This window comes from Myotis lucifugus, unplaced genomic scaffold (genome assembly GCF_000147115.1).
Source record: "Myotis lucifugus unplaced genomic scaffold, Myoluc2.0 scaffold_194, whole genome shotgun sequence".
Lineage (NCBI taxonomy): Eukaryota > Metazoa > Chordata > Mammalia > Chiroptera > Vespertilionidae > Myotis > Myotis lucifugus.
This window is the reverse complement of record NW_005871242.1, coordinates 2,036,957-2,057,012: the sequence shown is the minus strand read 5'-3', so window position 1 is coordinate 2,057,012 and position 20,056 is coordinate 2,036,957. Positions and strand designations below refer to the sequence as shown.

Sequence of the window (20,056 nt, the reverse complement as noted above, 5' to 3'; positions counted from 1 at the left end):
TCAGTTTTGGAAGATTGTATTTTTCTAGAAATTTGTCCATTTCATCCACATTTTCAAGCTTGTTGACATATAGTTGCTCAGTTTTCCCCTTGTATTTCTGTGATGTCAGTTGTTATTTCACCACTTTCATTTCTGATTTTAATTATTTGGGCCCTCTCACTTTGTTTCTTGATGAGTCTGGCTCAAGGTTCATCAATCTTGTTTATCTTTTCAAAGAACCAGCTCTTGGTTTCATTGATCTTTTCTACTATTTTTTTAGTCTCTATGTCATTTATTTCTTTAATCTTTATTATTTCCTTCTTTCTACACACTCTAGGATTTTCTTGTTGTTCTCTTTCTAATTCTTTAAGTTGTAGGGTTAAGTAGTTTATTATTAATTTTTCTTGGTGTTTTTTTTTTTTTGACGTAGGCCTGTAATACTATGAACTTCCCTCTCAGGACTGCTTTTGCTGTGTCCCAAAAATTTGGGGGTGGTTGTGTGTTCATTTTCATTTGTTTCCAGAAAGTTCTTTATTTCTTTCTTGATCTCATTGGCAACCCATTCATTGTTTAACAACCTGCTATTTAATCTACATGAGTTTGAATGATTTTACTGTAGTTAATTTCTAATTTCATTCCATTATGATCTGAGAAGATACTTGATATAATTTAAATCTTCTTAAATTTGTAGAGACTTGTTTTGTGTCCTAACATGTGGTCTGTCTTTGAGAATGACCCATGTGCACTTGAGAAGAACGTATATTCTGCTACTTTGGGGTGAAATGTTCTGTGTCAATTAAATCCGTCTGATCTAGTGTGTCATTTAGAGTTGCTGTTTCCTTGTTGATTTTTTGTCTGAAAGATCTATCCAGTGAAGTCAGAGGGGTGTTGAAGTCCCCTACTATGTCTGTATTGCTGTTGATCTCTCCCTTAAAGTCCTCCAGAAGTATTTTAAATATATTTAGGTGTTTCTATAGTGGGTTCATATATGTTTACCAAGGTTATATCCTCTTGGTGGATCAATTCCTTTAGTATTATGTAGTGACCTTTATTGTCTCTTGTGATGGACTTCATTTTGAAGTCTATTTTGTCAAATATGAGTATTGCTACCCCAGCTTTTTTTTCCCTTTCCATATGCATGGAAAAATTTTTTCCATCCCTTCACTCTCATCCTGTGTGAGTCTTTTGTTCTGAGGTGGGTCTCTTGTAGACAGTATATGATTGGGTCCTGTTTTATTATCCATTCAGCTATCCTATGTCTTTTGATTGGAGCATTTAATCCATTACATTTAAGGTTATCAATCGCTACTTATTTGTTGCCATTTTAATTCTTTATGCCTGTATTTCCCTCTCTATTTCTTCTTCTCATTATAGCAGCCCCTTTCACATTTTTTGCAGTGCTGGTTTGGGTGATGCTTTTTATTTCACTTTCTATTTTGAATGATAGCCTTGCTGGATATAGTAATCTTGGTTTCAGATCCTTGCTTTTCATTACCTTGAATACATCATGCCATTCCCTTCTGGCCTGTAGAGTTTCTGATGAGAAATCAGCTAACAGACTTAAAAGAGCTCCTTTGTAGATAATAAATTGTTTTTCTCTTGCTGCCTTTAAGATTCTCTCTTTAATTTTTGGCATTGTAATTATGATGTGTCTGGGCCTGGGCCTGTTTGGGTTCTTCTTGCTAGGTTCTTGGGCCTCCTGAACTTGTGTAACTTTTTCCTTCATCAGGTTAGGGAAGTTTTCTGCCATTATTTCTTCAAACATATTCTTTATCCCTTGCTCCCTTTCTTCCTCTTCTGGCATGCCTATAATGCAAATATTGTTACATTTCCCATAGCTCCCTTAAGCTATCCTCCTGTTTTTAAGTGTTTTTTTTCTTTTTGGTTCTCTGATTGCATGATTATTTTATGCCCTGTCTTCTAATTCACTGATCTGATCCTTGGCTTCCCCTAATCTGTTGTGTATTCTTTCCACTGTGTCAAAAGAGGAATTTTAAATAGACAATATATGAAAAGGTGCTCAAATTCATTAGTAATCAGGAGAATGCAGAAAATAACCACTACACATTCATAGGATTGACATTAAAATGTCAAATAAAATGATTGAAAATATCAAATATTGAAGGGAACATATAATAACAGAAGCTCTCACATACTGCTGATGGTAGCAAAATAAGTGGTATGGCTGCTTTTGAAACTCTTTGGCATTATCTAGTACAGTTGAAGTTACACCTACCTTATCACCCAGCAAAACCACTTCCAGGAATACACTATGAGAAATGTCAGCAAATGAGCACAGGAGACCTACACAGATTAAATATAGCAGCAGCATTGTAACCAACGAAATTGGAAACAGCCTAAATCTATGTCAACTTTAGAATGTATAAATACATTATAGTCCTATAATAGAATATTATACAGCATGAAAATAAATGAACTATAGCAAAGGCAACATCATGAACAAATCTCACAATCAGGTTGAAGGAAGCCAGAGGCAAAATGAATGATTCCATTTCTGTAAAGTTCAAAATCAGGCAAAATGAAACTATGGTGTTTAATAATGCACACCTAGGTAGCAAAACATTTTTCCGGTCAGGGCCATTTTTAAAAACTAAGAAAAGTATTCAGCACATAAGTCTAGTGATTATCTTCAGTTGGGAAAGAAAACTGTGATTAGGAAGGAGCCCACAGTCAGAGTGGAGGATTTCTGGCTGCTGTTCTTTTTATTTTTACAGAGATATTAACTTTATATAGATTCAGTAAGCTGTACATGTTTTGTGTACTCTGTATGTACTCTGTTTTCACAATAAAAACAGGCATAGCCCTAACTGGTTTGGCTCAGTGGATAGAGCGTCGGCCTGCGGACTCAAGGGTCCCAGGTTTGATTCCGGTCAAGGGCATGTACCTTGGTTGTGGGCACATCCCTAGTAGGGGGTGTGCAGGTGGCAGCTGATCGATGTTTCTCTTTCATTGATGTTTCTTACTCTCTATCCCTTTCCCTTCTTCTCTGTAAAAAATCAAGAAAATATATTTTAAAAACAGGCATGAAAAGATGTTGGGGAACAGAGTCCTTCTTTTCTGGGCATATTAAGATCTTCTTAGGATGCCTGACCCTGCAGAGGAAGGCTGCTAAGGCAGGAGCCAGCTGAAGACAAAGCCAATATACAAGGAGTGTGGATGGAGCAGGTTGCTGAAAGATGTTCCACAGCCTGAGAGCCCCAACAAAACAACTCAACAAAGAGGCTGCAGTGACTGGTTTGGGTCTGTTTTGCTTTGTTTTCCTTTGTAATTTTCAATAGCATTATTTCCTTGGCTCTCTAAAGTTGTTCTTTCAACATTCCATGTTACTCAGTTTTCAGATTACACTTTTAATCAAGAACCTTTGGGATGTCAAGTTAGGAGTTCTAGTCAATTCTAGTTATCTTCCTTAAATAGGAGCTGGACAGACTTAGAAATAAAAAAATTAAATCAATTTTAAAAATGTAATACATCATTTAAACAATTAGAACTTGTACATGGGGAAGAGCCTCAATCCTAACAAAGAAGTTTTATGTATAAATGTTTTTCTTTGTCACAAAAGACTTTAAACTTAGGATCCCAATTAAAATGTTTTAAAAGAAAATTTCAAAAATAGGAGATTCTGGAGCTCCCCAAAAGCTCTTTTAGGCCCAATTTTTAAATAACTTGAGAGGTAATCTGAATGACTTGTTTCCTAACAACAATGCCAAATTTTCAATGCATATTCATAGGAATCCTAATGAGCTGTACCCTGCACTATAGTTCTTTAAGCACAAGCAAGTAGCTTATCTCTCAGGCCAGTTGCTTGTCTTTGCTGATCCTGTGCATGTATAAACTAAAAATTGTTAAAAATGAACACGTCACCCAGAAAGCATTTAATATTTTTGAATGTTGCTTAAATGTGGCTTTCAGAAATATTTAGTAAAGAATTAAATGTTAGAACATTTTTTCTTGCTAACAATAATGTATACCCACACTCAAAAAGTTTTTCACAAGTTGTAGGAAAACAACTCCCTCTTACTATTTATGTCTAGTATTTGAAAAGATCTCAGAAAAACATAGTCCATTATACTCCAGGGCTTTCCTTATTTCAAGCAAAAATTATACCTACCACTTTTTTGAGGTTTTATATAATCCATATACCAATACTAGTATTTAGGCTCCTATCGATATAGCAAGGAATCTCAATTAAGTCCAATTTGTAGCTGACACTCTGGAAAGAGCATCCACGGGTCTGTGTTGCATTATGTAACCACACCAACTTACATAAGAAACCCATCCTGCCCCTTAACAGGGATTTATTAAGAAATGAGTTGCGTTTTGTTTTGGGGATTGTCAGCTTTTGATTGGATGGCCATGCTCAAGAATTCCAGACACTGGTCGACATAAAAAAATAAAAAAACACCTTACTCTATATAGTCTCTAAGTTCATTTACAGAAACTGTATCACTTTTTAGATTTCTTGAAAGTCACACCAAGGATATAGAGCTCTTTCCTCCCACTTGTCGTAATAACCCTGCTTACTCTATTCTGCCAACAAGGACAGTTAATTTTTGTTTCTCTTTTCACGATGCCTTCCCATTATCATCATTGACCCATATCTTGTATATTGTGAAAAGACAAGGACAAAAACCATCACAAACTGCCCAGGCTGCAACAGAGAACCTGAAACAGTAATTCTCACCTAAAGAGCTAGAATTGTCGACCTGACAGACACTGGCTTTTGGTGAATAGATATTGTCACTATGCTACAAAGAAAGCCATGCTTGGAGAGGCCTTTTAGGAATATAATTCCTGGAACCCTAGTTACTAAATGCATGACAAGTCTCAGCAATATACCATTCATCGAGTGAAGTGTTCGGCAAACTGCGGCTCGCGAGCCACATGCGGCTCTTTGGCCCCTTGAGTGTGGCTCTTCCTAAGCCTTAGGAGTACCCTAATTAAGTTAATAACAATGTATCTACCTATATAGTTTGTTTAAAAAATTTGGCTCTCAAAAGAAATTTCAATCGTTGTACTGTTGATATTTGGTTCTGTTGACTAATGCGTTTGCCGACCACTGATTCTCGTGTATTACCACTCTCCTCTCACACCTACCCTTTGATTCAGAGTGAAAAGGCCAAAGGCAATAAAGAAATAAGAGCTCCTTCTCTACTCACATCACTCATGAGTTGGCTTTAAACGGAAGTATATTACTCAAATTATATTTTTAATTTTTTTTAAAATATATTTTATTGATTTTTTACAGAGAGGAAGGGAGAGGGATAGAGAGTTAGAAACATCGATGAGAGAGAAACATCGACCAGCTGCCTCCTGCACACTCCCCACTGGGGATGTGCCCGCAACATAGGTACATGCCCTTGACTGGAATCGAACCCGGGACCCTTCAGTCCGCAGGCCGACGCTCTATCCACTGAACCAAACCAGTCAGGGCTTATATTTTTAATTTAATATATAGTGAGGGTGCTAACACTTCAAATAAATCTATAATACAGTCTTTGGTCACATTATCTCCTTTGTCAAAAAATCAAAATTGCTGTATGTTGAATTCACTTATAGCAGGTAATTTACAGTAGCAAAGGCAGCAAGTATGTTTTTGAGACACTATACTAATAATTGCATAGTACCACGACAGTCTTGGGTCCAAATCATGGTTACTTAAGCAAGCAAAGAAATCAAGGGAAACAAATCTATTCTGGGTGACAACTTTATGACCTAAAACTTTAATGGCACGAGGGTTAGAACAAACATCTGCTATAGATACTACTCGTGTACAATTCCTAATTTCTTCAGTGTGAAAGGGTAGCAGATAAAGTTTGGAGGCCATTAAAACTTGCAGCCGTTTCACCTCTTCACCCTGAGGCTGTCAACTTTCCAAAGTTAAATAGAATTTCCTGGAATCTGCCTTATATTCAAAATTCTAAATGATGAAAGGCAAGTAAAATAACCAAGAAAGTAACAACAATAACAAAAAGATCTTCAATGTTCAGGACCTTGATTTGTGGCAAATCTCCCTAAATTACATCATCAAGTAAACAGAAATGAGAAAAAAACAACCACTGTTTCACATCTAGGAGGTACTTGTCATTGCAACTGTATTTCTTTCTTTCTTCCTTTTTTTAAATCCTCACCCGAGGATATTTTTCCATTGATTTTTAGAGAGAGCGAAAGACAGAAATATCGATGTGAGAGAAACACATTGATTGGCTGCCTCCTGCACGGGTCGGGCCGGGCCGGGCCAGGCCAGGGAGGAGCCTGCAACCAAGGTTTGTGTCCTTGACCAGAATCAAACCCAGGACCCTTTGGTCTGTAGGCTAATTCTCTATCCATTGAGCCAAACCAGTTAGGGCTCTATTTCTTTTTTAAGGTTGGGTAAATCACAATCCCTTTACAAGGTTTTCAATGGATTAACCTAAAAAAATCAAGATGAGATTATAATACCATTTTCTTTGGAAAAGAAAAACCATCTATATTGTTGGCATTAAATATATATATATATTTGAAAACTGGATTTCAAAGCAAAGTCATGAACTTATACTTGCTATATAACGAGGAACATGAAAAGGCTGTTGTGTGTTGAAAAAGAACTGGAGTTTGAAATATCTGGAAGGGAGAAAAATTCCACATGCAAGACAGACATCCAAAATGGCTCAACATAATTTATTTTTTTTATGTTAAAATGTACAGAGTTCTTTTGAAAGTACTTGCTAGAAAGGGGGGAAAAAGTGATATTACATACAAGGAGAGGAAGGGAGACCAACTGGCCCAGGAGCGCATGACATGGAGAAATACAAAGGCATCTAGGCACCCCTTCCCCTTAGCTTACAAGTCACCATGAACAAAGTACAAAGAAGTTACAAAACAGGAAAAGCAAATATAAACAGACAGGAATAGACTTAGTTAGCTTCATTTGTACATGCGGCTTTTAGAGGCATCTGGAGCTCTATTCACACACTCTAGAGATCTCTTTAAAGAGAATTTTTATCTTTCTTAAAATAGTTTTTAATATTCTACAACAAAGATAAAAAATTTTAAAGATGGAATGAAATGAAAAAGCTCTTATTTTAAAAGGCATCAAAGTCACTAACAGTGAGTTTTTTAAATTTCTTTTTTAGAAGATTACCCAAGTTATTTTGCTAAAAATACATTTTTTTTAAAACAGAAGTGAAAAAATGACAGGTACCAATATTACTGTGTTGGATAATTTCTTTTATAATATAGAAAAGAACATTTTCTCTACAATAGTTCTAGTCACAAAAAGGCTTGTGGAAAAAGGGAGCTGCCTGATTGAATCTTTTTTTTCTTTTTTTAAGAAAGAAACAAAACCAAACACAATCGCAAACCAACAGAAACTGAATTCACGGCCCTCATTGCAACAGCTTCTCCTTCTGCCTTGACCCACCACCCTCCTCCCAATATACTTCCCTCCCGACCCACCCCAACCCCACCCCAACCAGGAAGCAATGACATAGCTGAAGATAGGGAGAGGGCAGAACAGTGCACTTTCTACATAGATGCTTGAGAACTGGAATAGTATATACAGAGAAACTGGGTCCTACACAGCCTTGTACATGCTCAGAATTGATAGCGCTAGGATGTGGAATTCTGCCTTTTTCTATGTAACACATTTAATTGAGAAAGTCAATTAAAATGTATTAAAAAAACCAACAAACCTGTGCATTTGAAAAATGTAATGCCTAATTAGTACTTCAAAATTTATCTATATAAAATATACAAATAAAGGAGAGAATTTAATGCTTATAGGTATTTCTTTAAGCAGTACTTCCCCCTTTTGGATATTTGACTGCACATACCAAGTGGTATAATAATTTCCATCTTCTAATGATGGAATATATATATATAGATATATAGATTTTTTTACCTATCCCTGGAGCAAGTAACAGGAAGAGAATGGGCAAACTGGCTGCACAAAAGAGAATGGAATTGGGAATAACATAGGAGCCTGCTAAAACCCTGCTGTCCAGATTTGCCCTGCTATGCTGGTGGTTGGTTTATCTTTCTTCTCTTCAGCCACTCACAGGTGAGCAGCTAGTGCACTGATTCACAGGGGATGAACTCAGGATCTCAAAAGACAAATGAAGACTGGAGGTATGTATCATTTAAGTAGCTATAAAACACTCACCATGATCTCCCTTACAACACACATTCTGTCATCTCTTCCAACATAAATAGTGTCAAAGGTTTGCCAGGTATTTTCAAATCACTGAAACAGTCATCCATCAACACTGTAAGAGGCTAATCACTAGGGACTGTTGTTTGAGTTTAATCAGAGTCAAAGGCTCAGGAATCAAGACCCTTAGCATCTCAAAGTACATACTAAAAACAAGAGGTTGCGTGGAACGTGGGCTTTTATGGCTGATTCACCAGGTGGTAAAAAAAACGAGAGGTTAATTTCCTCTTTTTGATTGTTAATTGACCATCTCTATTCTTGCAAGGCTAATTTAGGATTGCAAACAGCTTTCCTCTGAGATTCTGCTGTTAATTGAGACTTACAGTATTTGTGTGTCTCTGAGTGCTAAGTGGGTATAGTAAAAAAAATTATATTACACTTGATTTAAGAAAGACAAACATTTCAATGAAGTCCATCTAAAAAGAAACATTTTGGGGGAAAGGTTTCAAGAGGTGTGTGTGTGCGTGTGTGTGTGTAGGGAGTGGAGGGGATTTTAAAAGGAGAAGCATTTTCCTGCCTCACTTTATTAATAATAATAATAATAATATTAACAATAATAATAAGTTTAAGGAGCTTGGGTTGTTCTCCATGTCCCCATCCGAGTCTCCCATAAGTGCCTCCTGCTGGAATGAAGTAGGAAATGAAAAGTTGGGTTCAGAGGAAAGGGTCTGGTTAACCTCGAGATGTATATATAACATTTAAAAATGACAACACGGGAGCTGCAAACAGTGAAGGGAAACATACATCTTCAAATAAAATCAAGATATTTCACTTTTACACAAATTCTGTCCATGTGGTATGTAAAGAAAGTAAGGCTCTTTTTAATTATGAAAAGATTTTTGTGCATGTTTCCCCTATCCCCAAATCCATTTTTAGATGAGTTCTATTGTAAAATGTTCAAGATTATGAAGAAAACCAAAACCCAGAACAAAATGAACCCCCAAAAAAGAGAAGACCAGGTTTTTTAAAAAATAAAATAAACCAAAGAAAAATTCCTCTAAATCTACAGCAATATTTTAACTGGAAAAAAAAGGTCCATTTTTCTCTGGTTTGTCAGTATAAAAGGTTCCTTTATTTATATATATTTAAGTTTTTAATTGCAAGTTCATCTTGCTCATCTTCTCATGTAAGGTCCATTGAGTGACTGCTTGGGCACACCAGCAGCATTCATGTAGCTGTGATGGGAGGGGCCAGTGTACATCATGTTTCCATGAGGGTTTGGCTGCATAGGCTGCTGGGTATAGGCCTGGCTCCCCATCATCCCCATCTGCATCTGCATAGGATACTGTGCTGTCTGGTTCATGTAGGCAGGGTTACTATGGTAACTGCTGTTCATCATGGGTTGTGTCATTCGATAGCTGTTCATGGCATTCAAAGTGTTCATATTCATGGAATTAACATTATAGGTAGGGGTTGGCATTAAATTAACCCCCATGTTCATGCCACGCTGAACGGCCAATGCACGAGGGCCAGCCTGCATGGCAACCGCTGGTGGACTGCGGCCATACAGCTGCTGCTGGTGAGCAGCTGCAGAGGGCAGTGGTGCAGATTTGGAGCGGATGGAAATGTGCCCCTTGACTGGCATTTGCCCTTGCAACCTCTGAGTGTGAGGAATGCCAATGTTGGTAGCAGACATGTTGCACTGTAGCAGAGGTGACGTGAGGTTCATGGTGGTAGATGCCAAGTTTGGGGGTGGCGTCATGGTGGCTTGTGCTTGAGGGGTCCCAGCTAATGGATGAGATGGAGCTAGCTGAGCCAGCCCTGTATTAGACAAAGAAACACTGGTTGCATAGGAAGTCACAGCAGGAGAATGGCTATAAGGCATGGCATGAGGGTCCATAATGGTGTTAGTCAGCTGCTGTAACTTGGCTAAACTGAAGGTGGCTGACGGTTGAGAGTAGCTGCCGGCACCAAAATCCCCTGGAATCCTCTCATAGATACTGATGTTCCCAGTGCTTCCAGATTCTGGTATCTCCATGATCATAGGCGCTGGAGTGAAACTGTTATTCATACTACACTGTGACAGGGGCGGCTGCTGTTGAGGTGGCGGTGGGGGTTGAGGCTGCTGGGGCTGAGGTGGTGGCGGCTGCTGTTGCTGTTGCTGCTGCTGCTGCTGGGGTGGTGGAGGCTGAGGTGCTGGTTGCTGTTGCTGCTGCTGCTGCTGTTGCTGCTGCTGCGCTGGTGGCGGCGGTGGCGGCTGCTGGTTACTGGGAGGCCGCTCCACCACACAGCTCTGAGGTGACTTGATGTTGCAGTTGGCAGCAGGCTGGACATTGTTCTGCTGCATCATACTGCAGCTGTTGCCCATGTTTGCCATCTGCTGAGTGACAACACAACTGTTCTGGGTGAGGCTGCTGGAGGACGATAACCCACCATAGGAGCAGCTGCTCTGGGAAGAGTTATTCCCACAAATGCTGCCGCCCATCGTGGAATCATAACTGCTAGGGTTCTCATAGTTTTCTGTGGTGCTCTCAATGCTGCCCAGATCACTGAAGCCACTGTCCACCACCTGCTGAGAGTGGTCTGATACGGAAGGCACATCCATCATGGGGCTGGTCTCCATGTTCTGCATAGAGGGGGCGGACAGGGATCCTTGTTCTGGGCTGATCTGGGTGTAACCACTTTCAAGGGCAGGCACATTGGGACTGCTGACTGAACGGACTGACTGACTGGGATGAGACTGAACAGAAGATATTGGACTATTGTGTTCAGAAGCATGACAGTCTTCAACCATTGACATCTGAGGGTCTTCATCAGCTTGGGTGTAACTCTGCAGCGTCTGACAAGCTGCAAGTGTCTCTTCACAGTCCTGGTAGGCACCCTCGTGCTCATTGCTTTCTTCTTGAGTCAAGGACTGTACTGCTTGCACAGTTTCCAGATCCAGTTCACTATGGGGAATTTCGTCTTCCTCTTTTAACTCAATTAATTCTTCTTTAGAGTTTGAATCTTCTTCATGATCATCCTCAGACCCTGGCATATGCTCTGATATCACGGATGTTTCATGGGAAGTCTGTTCTTCTTCAGAATCTGGTTCGGTTTCCTCTTTATCCTTTATATTCTCCCTACTGTTCTGCATATTCGTATCTAAAAAAGACTCCTGACTACCAGGACCCTCTTTGACATCTTCTCTAATGGGCTGCTCTTCTAGTTCTTTTTTCTTTGTAGATTCTAGATGACCGTCATCTTCATCATCTGCATCATGGTCTTCATTCTGGTTTGTCTCTATAGCCACTTCATCCTCTTCCTCTTGCTCCTGTTCTTCCAGTTCTTGTTGCTCTTCCTCAGATTGCCTCTGCTCTTCTGAGACGCGGGGTTTCTCTTCTTCCTCCTCTACCTCAGGTTCTTTCATTTCCATCTCGGGACTGTTGCTATCCACTGGAGAAACTGCTCTAACTTCACTGCTGGTTGTATCTTCTTCTTCTCCCTCTTCAACCTCTTCTGCTTCCACGTGCATCTCCTCGTCTTCCTTCCTTTCTTCGGTTAAAGGTAAGTCTTCCTTTGATTCAACAGTTTCTTCATGCTCTTGAATTCTGAGTTTACGTCCAGGTTTAAGAATGGGGACAATGGGCTCAACAATGCGTTCATGAGTAGAAGAAACGGGCATGATTTCCCGATTCAACTTAAATCCTGGCTTGCGACCAGGTCTTTTCTTCCAGTGGATTGGTTTGCGGCTCTTGCCTTTGGGCCATCCCTTTTTCTTTTTCATAGGTGTGGACGTATCTGGCTCATGTGGAGAATCCTTCACATCACATTTTCTCAAGACAGGTACTGGCTTTAGGATAGGAGTGTCTGTACAGGAGGGATAAAAAAATAAAAACAGGTTATAAGATCTTACGTTTTTTAATGCCTTTTTCTGAGACCAGCATATACAACAGAAATAATTTCATTAATCACCACAAACTTGATTATCTTCATTGTCTAGTTAAGAATCTAAAGAAGAAGCCTAATTAGTGACATCTTCTAAAGTTATAAGGTAAATTGGCAGAACAGTGAAAGAATCCTAGTCAACATTCTGTTACCACCCACTAGCTAAAACCAGTTCAAGTTTATCATTGCCAACGGTATAGCTTGGGAAAGTTCCTCTAATTCAGTTTTATCATTTATAAAATGGAGATGAGCTTTATAAAGGTGCAAATACAAAATAGTTATTACAACTACTTTAGACAAATTATCTTTATTATGTAAGTTATAAATCAGTTCATATCTTTGTTTTTTTTGTAATCCTCACCCGAGGACATGTTTCATTGATTTTAGAAAGAGAGTGGGAGAGGGAGAGAGAGAGAGAGGGAGAGAGTGGTAGGGAGGGAGGAGGACAGAGAGTGGAGGGGAGAGAGGGAGAAACATCAATCATTTGCCTCCTGCATGCACCATGACCCACAACCTGACCAGGAATTGAACCTGATACCCATTGGTGTATGGGACAATACTTCAACTAACTAACCCACCCAGCCAGGGCTTTTTTTCTGATTGCAATTTATATTCTCTGATTGTCTTATTTTCCACAAAATCATTACTTAAGTTAATTTCATGAGCCATGATTGAGCAATGCTACAAAATAAATGTTGTGTTTGTATGGGAATAGCTGCAAAACATTTAATCCTAGACAAATACTTACCTGAAGAAAAAGCTGAAGCACCAATAACAATGGTTTATTAAAAATAAATTTTATTTTAGCATTATTTTCTTCACAATTAATTTGTTCCTTTTAAAAAATTGTAGTAAAATATGCAAAGCATATAAAAGTCCCCATCTTAACATTTTTGGTGTGGCATTAAGTCCATTTCCTTTTCCATTTATTTCTTTAATCCTCACCTGAGGATATTTTTCCATTGATTTTTAGAGAGAGTAGAAGGGAGAGAGAGAGAATCATTGATGCGAGAGAGACACATTGATTGGTTGCCTCAAGCCTGCAACCAGAACTGAACCCGAGACCCTTCCGTCTGCAGCTCTATCCACTGAGCCAAACCAGCTAGAGAACATTTCCCATTAATTTTTAAAGGGAAGACAACCAAGGCAAGAACATGATTTGCAGGGGAGAGCTAAAAAGGTATAGTTAATAAAAATAATTTGAAAACAAAAAAAATTTGTCCAATTCAACAGAAACTTAGAGGATACTATTTTAGTTTATAATGATACAAGTTATAATTTTACTAATGTGCCAAATTTAAAAAAAAGTTTCCTACTTATATATATTTCCTACTTATAACAAAACTCTGGAAAATCATTACCAAAGCAAAAAATCAGTCATCTTGTCATTTTTATTAAAGTATTTATTGTAGCCCTGGTTGGTTTGGCTCAGTGGATAGAGCTTGGTCCTGTGGACTGAGTCCCGGGTTCGATTCTGATCAAGGGCACATGCCTGGGTTGCAGGTTCAGACCCCAGTAAGGGGCATGCAGGGAGGCAGCCAATCAATGATTCTCTCTCATCATTGGTATTTCTATCTCTCTCCTTCTCCTTTCCTCTCTGAAATCAATAAAAATATTTTTTTTTTTTAAAGAAAGTTGTCACCTTTAAATATAAATATATGAGCATGGAGAAAATGAAAGTTATCCACTAGATTTGAAACTGAGTGAATTTAGGTGAGGGCTTGTGCTGGGGGGGGGGGGGGCGGGGGGGGAGGCGACATATGTAATACTTTCAACAATAAAAAATTTAAATTTTTAAAAAAGGGGTTCTCCTTTTCAGAAAAGAAGAGCATTAAAAAAAAAAGAAGTAAAAAAAGAAACTGAGTGAATTTATTTTAAAAGAATAAAAAGCTCAACTAGTTAATCCATAAAACCTATACATTTATATCTATGTTCAACTAGATTCCTTCAAATTCAAAAAGCTCAGTTTGACCCCATGCAAAACAAACACTGCAGATGTAGGCAGCATGATGCTCTGGAAAAACTGAGGCAAGGATGCAAATGACTAGTGTGTGACCCAGCTCATGTATGAGCCCATTTCTTCATTTCTAAAGAGGAAATAACAATAAGGGTGTTTTAAAAGTACATCACTGAATGTTTAGCTATACCATATTTTGAAGTACTGTTACCATTTTTATTAGAAATGTACTACTAATTGAGCAAGACACTTAAAAACATGATTCGGGAAGGATTCCTGAACAGATCTGAAGCAAGTTCAATTTACATGAATTTGATCTTATTTAAGAACCATCTTCTTAGCATTTGTTAACTATTTATTGAGTACCTATATTAAACACTCAGTACACTGCAGTAAGTGAAACAGACTAAATCTATAGAGAGCACGTTCTAGTAAAGAGTTATTACTTAAATATCTTCCTGACACTAAGTCTAGTCCACCTATTAACTAAAGTTTCAGATAATGAACAAAAAAGGATTCGGCAGAAAAAGAATTTTCTGCAGAAACAGCAATAGGTCCCAGGGGAAACTAGAAAAAAAAAAACACTTTAAAAGGACAGAGGACTAAATGAGGGTGAATATACTTGATACAACTTTTTAGAGATTACCAAGTCATCCTTTAGTTACTTAGTAGGCTGGGTTCGTTTTTCAGCCTTTTTATTGAAGGGTTTACAGCTATCACTGCTATATTCTAAAGACAATAAAAATACAATAAGCAAAAGTTTTGTAAAACATACCATCGGCATCATCTGACTCTTCGTCATCGTCGTCATCATCTTCATCTTTCGACTTCCTCTTAGAAGAGGATCGACACCTGAGAACATTCTGTGAGGACAACCGATGGAAGTATCCTCTAGAGAATAGTTCATTTTCATCCTCTTCCTCTTCTTCTTCATCAATCTCAAAGGTGGGTTCTAACCTTGGCATCGGCCTCTCCGAGTCAGAGTCTTCAAAAGGTTCGTCTAAAACTTCTGTAGTCTCAGAAATAGTTTCTGTGACCACACTGCTATTGTGGTGTTTGCGTTTTCGGACTCTCCTCCTTCGGTGAAGAATTGGTTTCTGTTTAAAAGAGAAATAATTTTATTAACAGTAATGAACACTATCATTTCTGCTAATAATATGATTAATAATTTTTAAGCCTAATAGAATTAGCACACATAAAATGAGGATGCTATTTACCAAAATATATTTAAATTTTACAGAATTTTTATTGATAGAGAGGAAAGGAGAGGGAAAGAGAGAAAGAAACATCAATGTGAGAGGGAAACACCGATCAGCTGCTTCCTATATGTCCCCTACTGGGGATGGAGCTTGCAACCTGGGCATGTGCCCAGACTGGGAACTGAACCGCCAACCTTTCGGTGCATGGAACAACCCCCAACCAACTGAGCCACACCAGCCTGAGCTCAAAATAGATTTTAAATATTATTTCAAAATACCATAGTAAGATACTATACATAATGTATCATAGATACACAGATGTTGGATAAATGAATACAACTTTGTAAAAGAATGGTCACGCAGGCCCCAAAGGGCAGATATTATAATTCCCTTCTTAAGAGTGACTGAGAGGAGAAACCAAGATGGCGGCATAGGTAAACAACTGAAATTGCCGCCTCGCACAACCACTTCAAAAATACAACTAAAAGACAAAACGGAAATCATCCAGAACCGCAGGAAGGCTGGTTGAGTGGAAATACTACAACTAGAAGGAAAGAGAAAAGCACACTGAGACTCAGAGGAGGTGTGGAAATAAAGTGCAGAGGTACGGAGGCGCGCGTGGAAAGGGCTGGCAACTGAGGACGCGGTTGTCTTTTTCAACCGGGAGGGAGACACAAGCTCCTGCTCTGAACTCCAGTTCCGGGCTAGTCTCTGAGGACCCAGACTCATACGGGGAGAAACTGGACTGTCTGGCAGCTTTCTCTCAGAGGTGCTTGCAGTGATTACTTCAGGACACTGAGAACCGGGGCCTCTTAGGGCAGGACTGAGGATCAGCCGTAGCTGTTTGCTCTGCCCTGTTGATTCCCTGAGACCCTGCCCCACCCAAGCTGTGTGCAGAGGCTTTTGCATATGAATGACCTGGCCCTTTGCAATCTAAAATTATCTAAAAAACTGCAGCTGGGTCAGAGAGACCCAGAACATCCAAAAGAAGGCCCAAGGCCCCACAGCAGCTTGCATTGCTTCACAGCTGGGCCTCATCTGGGCACCTCCAAACCCCAAACAAAGAAGAGGAATCTGCAGATGTCTCCGTAGCTCCTGCTGGGTAGCCTCAGGAAGAGGCTAAATTAGCACCTCCTTAGAGATCCAAGAGCCAGTGTACCCAGTGATCAGAGTGGGACCATCCAGATTACAACTCCTCAGATCCAGAAGGGACACACTTAGGGGGCAGACTCAGTGAGCACCAAAGCCCCACTGAAGCAAGTCTTGCCCCAGAAGGGTGTCTCCAACACAGAAGTTCTCCCACCATAGACACAGCTGATTCTCACAGCCAATTGGCCTGAAGGTCAATTCCTCCCAGTGATACCTACAACAATCAAGGCTTAACTACAACAAGACTGTGCACAAAGACAAGGGGGTGCACCAAGAGTGTCCACCTCAGGTAATTGGGGAGGCTGAGCTACTGGGCCCTATAGAACACCTATAACAGAAAGCCACCCTATCAACACAGGGAAGCAGCCAAAATGCAGAGACAAAGAAACAGGTCACAAATGACAGAAATGGAGGAAAGCAAACTACTGGATATAGAGTTCAAAACCACACTTATAAGGTTTTTCAAGAATTTTCTAGAAACTGCTGATAAATTTAGTGAGACCCTCAAGAAATCTAGTGAGACCCTCAAGGATATGAAAAAGGACCAACTAGAAATTAAGCATACACTGACTGAAATAAAGAATATTATACACAGATCCAACAGCAGACTAGAGGATCGCAAGAATCAAGTCAAAGATTTGAAATACGAAGAAGTAAAAAACACCCAACTGGAAAAGCAAAAAGAAAAAAGAATCCAAAAATATGAAGATAGTGTAAGGAGCCTCTGGGACAACTTCAAGCGAACCAACATCCAAATTATAGGGATGCCAGAAGAAGAGAGAGAGCAAGATATTGAAAACCTATTTGAAGAAATAATGACAGAAAACTTCCCCTACCTGGTGAAAGAAACAGACTTACAAGTCCATGAAGCACAGAGAACCCCAAACAAAAGGAATCCAAAGAGGACCACACCAAGACACATCATAATTAAAATGCCAAGAGCAAAAGACAAAGAATCTTGAAAGCAGCAAGAGAAAAACAGTTAGTTAACTACAAGGGAGTACCCATATGATTGTCAGCTGATTTCTCAACAGAAACTATGCAGACCAGAAGGGAGTGGCAAGAAATACAGAGGGGTCTTGACTTACGAGTGTCACGACTAACGAGTTTTTCGAGATACGAGCCGTCTCTCGGCCGATTTTTTGCTTTGAGTTGCGAGCTAAAATTCGGGTTATGAGCCAGCTTCAGATACCCCACTGCTAGTTGGCGCAGCGAACGTCACAACGTCAACCCAGCATCACGTGTCTCACTCGTTCACTTTTTGATTTGACATATGAGTAATTTGAGTTACGAGCTCCGTCACGGAACAAATTAAACTCGTAAGTCAAGGCCCCACTGTATTCAAAGTGATGAATAGCAAGAACTACAACCAAGATTACTTTACCCAGCAAAGCTATCATTCAGAATTGAAGGTTAGATAAAGAGCTTCACAGATAAGAAAAAGCTAAAGGAGTTCATCACCACCAAACCAGTATTATATGAAATGCTGAAAGGTATCCTTTAAGAAGAGGAAGATGAAGAAAAAGGTAAAGATACAAATTATTAACAACAAATACACATCTACCAACAAGTGAATCTAAAAATCATGTGAATAAATAATCTGATGAACAGAATAAACTGGTGAATATAATAGAATCAGGGGCATAGAAAGGGAGTGGACTGACAATTCTCGGGGGGAAAGGGGAGTGGGGGGTGCAGGAAGAGACTGGACAAAAATCGTACACCTATGGATGAGGACAGTGGGGGGGGAGGGCAGAGGGTGGGGTGGGAACTGGTTGGAGGGGAGCTATGGGGGGAAAAAAAGAGGAATAACTGTAATAATCTGAACAATAAAGATTTAATTTAAAAAAATAGTGACTTAAACACCCTAGAGATGTCTATTTCATTACTAAAATGACATAGTGGTTAGTCCCTCAACTTCTCTTTTCCTCAAGAGGAAAAAAGGAATAAACACTTTCTGTTTGTCTTATAGCTCTACTATGAAGGTCAGCAGAACTATCAGCAGAACCTTCAGTATGCCATTTCATGCACTATCCATGGAGTTTATTGGAATGCAGAAATGTGGAGCTGACAGGTATTTACCTGATGTTAGTGAAGCATTTCAAAAGTAATAAAATAAATGTGGAATTTGGCACATTAGGCACAATTTTGCACACAATAGCACAAAACAAAGATGATGCACCTAAGCCAATGACCTAAGCCAATTCCCTCATTCTATAGTGGCGAGAAAGTTTACAGGACTTAAGGTTACACATGCAGTCAGTATAGAAATGGTTGTAAAATACAGTCTATGACTCTCAGTCAAGTGAGTTTCTTCAAGAACTTCCAAAGTACTTTGTACATGATCTCACTGCCTATTTTAATATTCCTTTTTTACACAAACAAATAGCCCAGTTTTATTTTATAAAATGGCAAAGATATATTCTTCAGGATCACATAATGAATAGTAGAATTAGTCAAGAGTTCACTTTTTCTCCACTTCAAATTTACTAATCCTTCTAGTTAAGAATACAATTTTCAAACTAAGTTAAACATGACCTTGCTTTTTGGAGAAATAATTGATTGGAGCATGAAATATACAAGTTGAACCTGAAACATCTTTTAGTACCAGAAAGTAAAAAGTGCTCAAAACTAAACAAAAACCTTCACAAAAATGAAGGCATGTATGTTAAAGAAACACAGGAATAAAATGAAAACAGTTCCGAATATCCAAAGCTAGAAGAATTTGAGCAACAAAATAAAGTAGTAGTATTGGATTATAACTCAAAGTGTAAAGTAAATATCTATGAGTCCAAAGTGATATAAATGTATAAACAAATAAACAAATAAATAAATGTGGAGAATGGATAAATATCCCAAGCAGGATTCTAAATAAACATAGGTATTCTGCTCTTAAGGAGTAAAATATTACTCCCCATACCTCAAGTGTGGGTTGTAGACAGATTTCCTCCAAAGACTACAGAAAAGGAAAAAAGTGAATACCTTCACAATGGAGAAACCTGATAACACAAGCTCATGCCAGGTGATGGAGGTTAACAACAGTGGAAAGTCATATTGATAGTAAGTACCCTTGTATATATACTGACTAGAGGCCCGGTGCACAAAAATTTGTGCACTCGGGGGGGGGGGGGGTCCCTCAGCCTGACCTGTGCCCTCTAGCAGTCTGGGACCCCTAGGGGGTTGTCCACCTGCTGGCTTAGGCCCACTCCCAGGGGGATCAGGCCTAAGCTGGAAGTCAGATATCCCTCTGGCAGCCAGGGAGCTTTTGGGGGATGTCCACTTGCCAGTGGGGAGCAGGCCTAAGCTGCAGTCAGACACCCTTATTGCTGCTAAGGAGGCAGGAGAGGCTCCCGCCACCACCACTGTGCTGGCAGCCATCAGCCTGGCTTGTGGCTGAGCAGAGCTCCCCCCTGTGAGAGCACACTGACCACTAGGGGGCAGCTCCTGCATTGAGCATCTTCCCCCTGGTGGTCAGTGTGTGTCAGAGTGACCAGTCATTTCCAGACATTCTGCTGTTAGGGTCAATTTGCATATTACCCTTTTATTATATAGGATAGAGGCCTGGTGCATGGGTGGAGGCCGGCTGGTTTGCCCTGAAGAGTGTCCTGGATCAGGGTGGGGGTCCCGCTGAGGTGCCTGGCCAGCCTGGGTGAGGGGCTGAGGGATGTTTTCAGACTGGCCACACCCCCTTCAGGG

At 39.5% G+C, this 20,056-nt stretch overlaps 1 protein-coding gene across 3 annotated transcripts in view; it reads right to left on the bottom strand.

Annotated features, from left to right (window-relative positions):
• Positions 1 to 6,636: 6,636 nt before the first annotated feature.
• KAT6A (lysine acetyltransferase 6A) overlaps positions 6,637 to 20,056 on the bottom strand; it is a 123,887-nt gene continuing 110,467 nt past the window's right edge. For all 3 annotated transcript variants that reach the window (XM_006097057.3, XM_023760851.1, XM_023760852.1), the window contains 2 exons: positions 14,788 to 15,109; positions 6,637 to 11,977 (listed from right to left, as the gene is read on the bottom strand). In XM_006097057.3, coding sequence (XP_006097119.1) covers positions 9,303 to 11,977; positions 14,788 to 15,109 — 2,997 coding nt within the window. In that variant the 3' untranslated portion in view covers positions 6,637 to 9,302. The remainder of the gene's footprint in view (positions 11,978 to 14,787; positions 15,110 to 20,056) is intronic.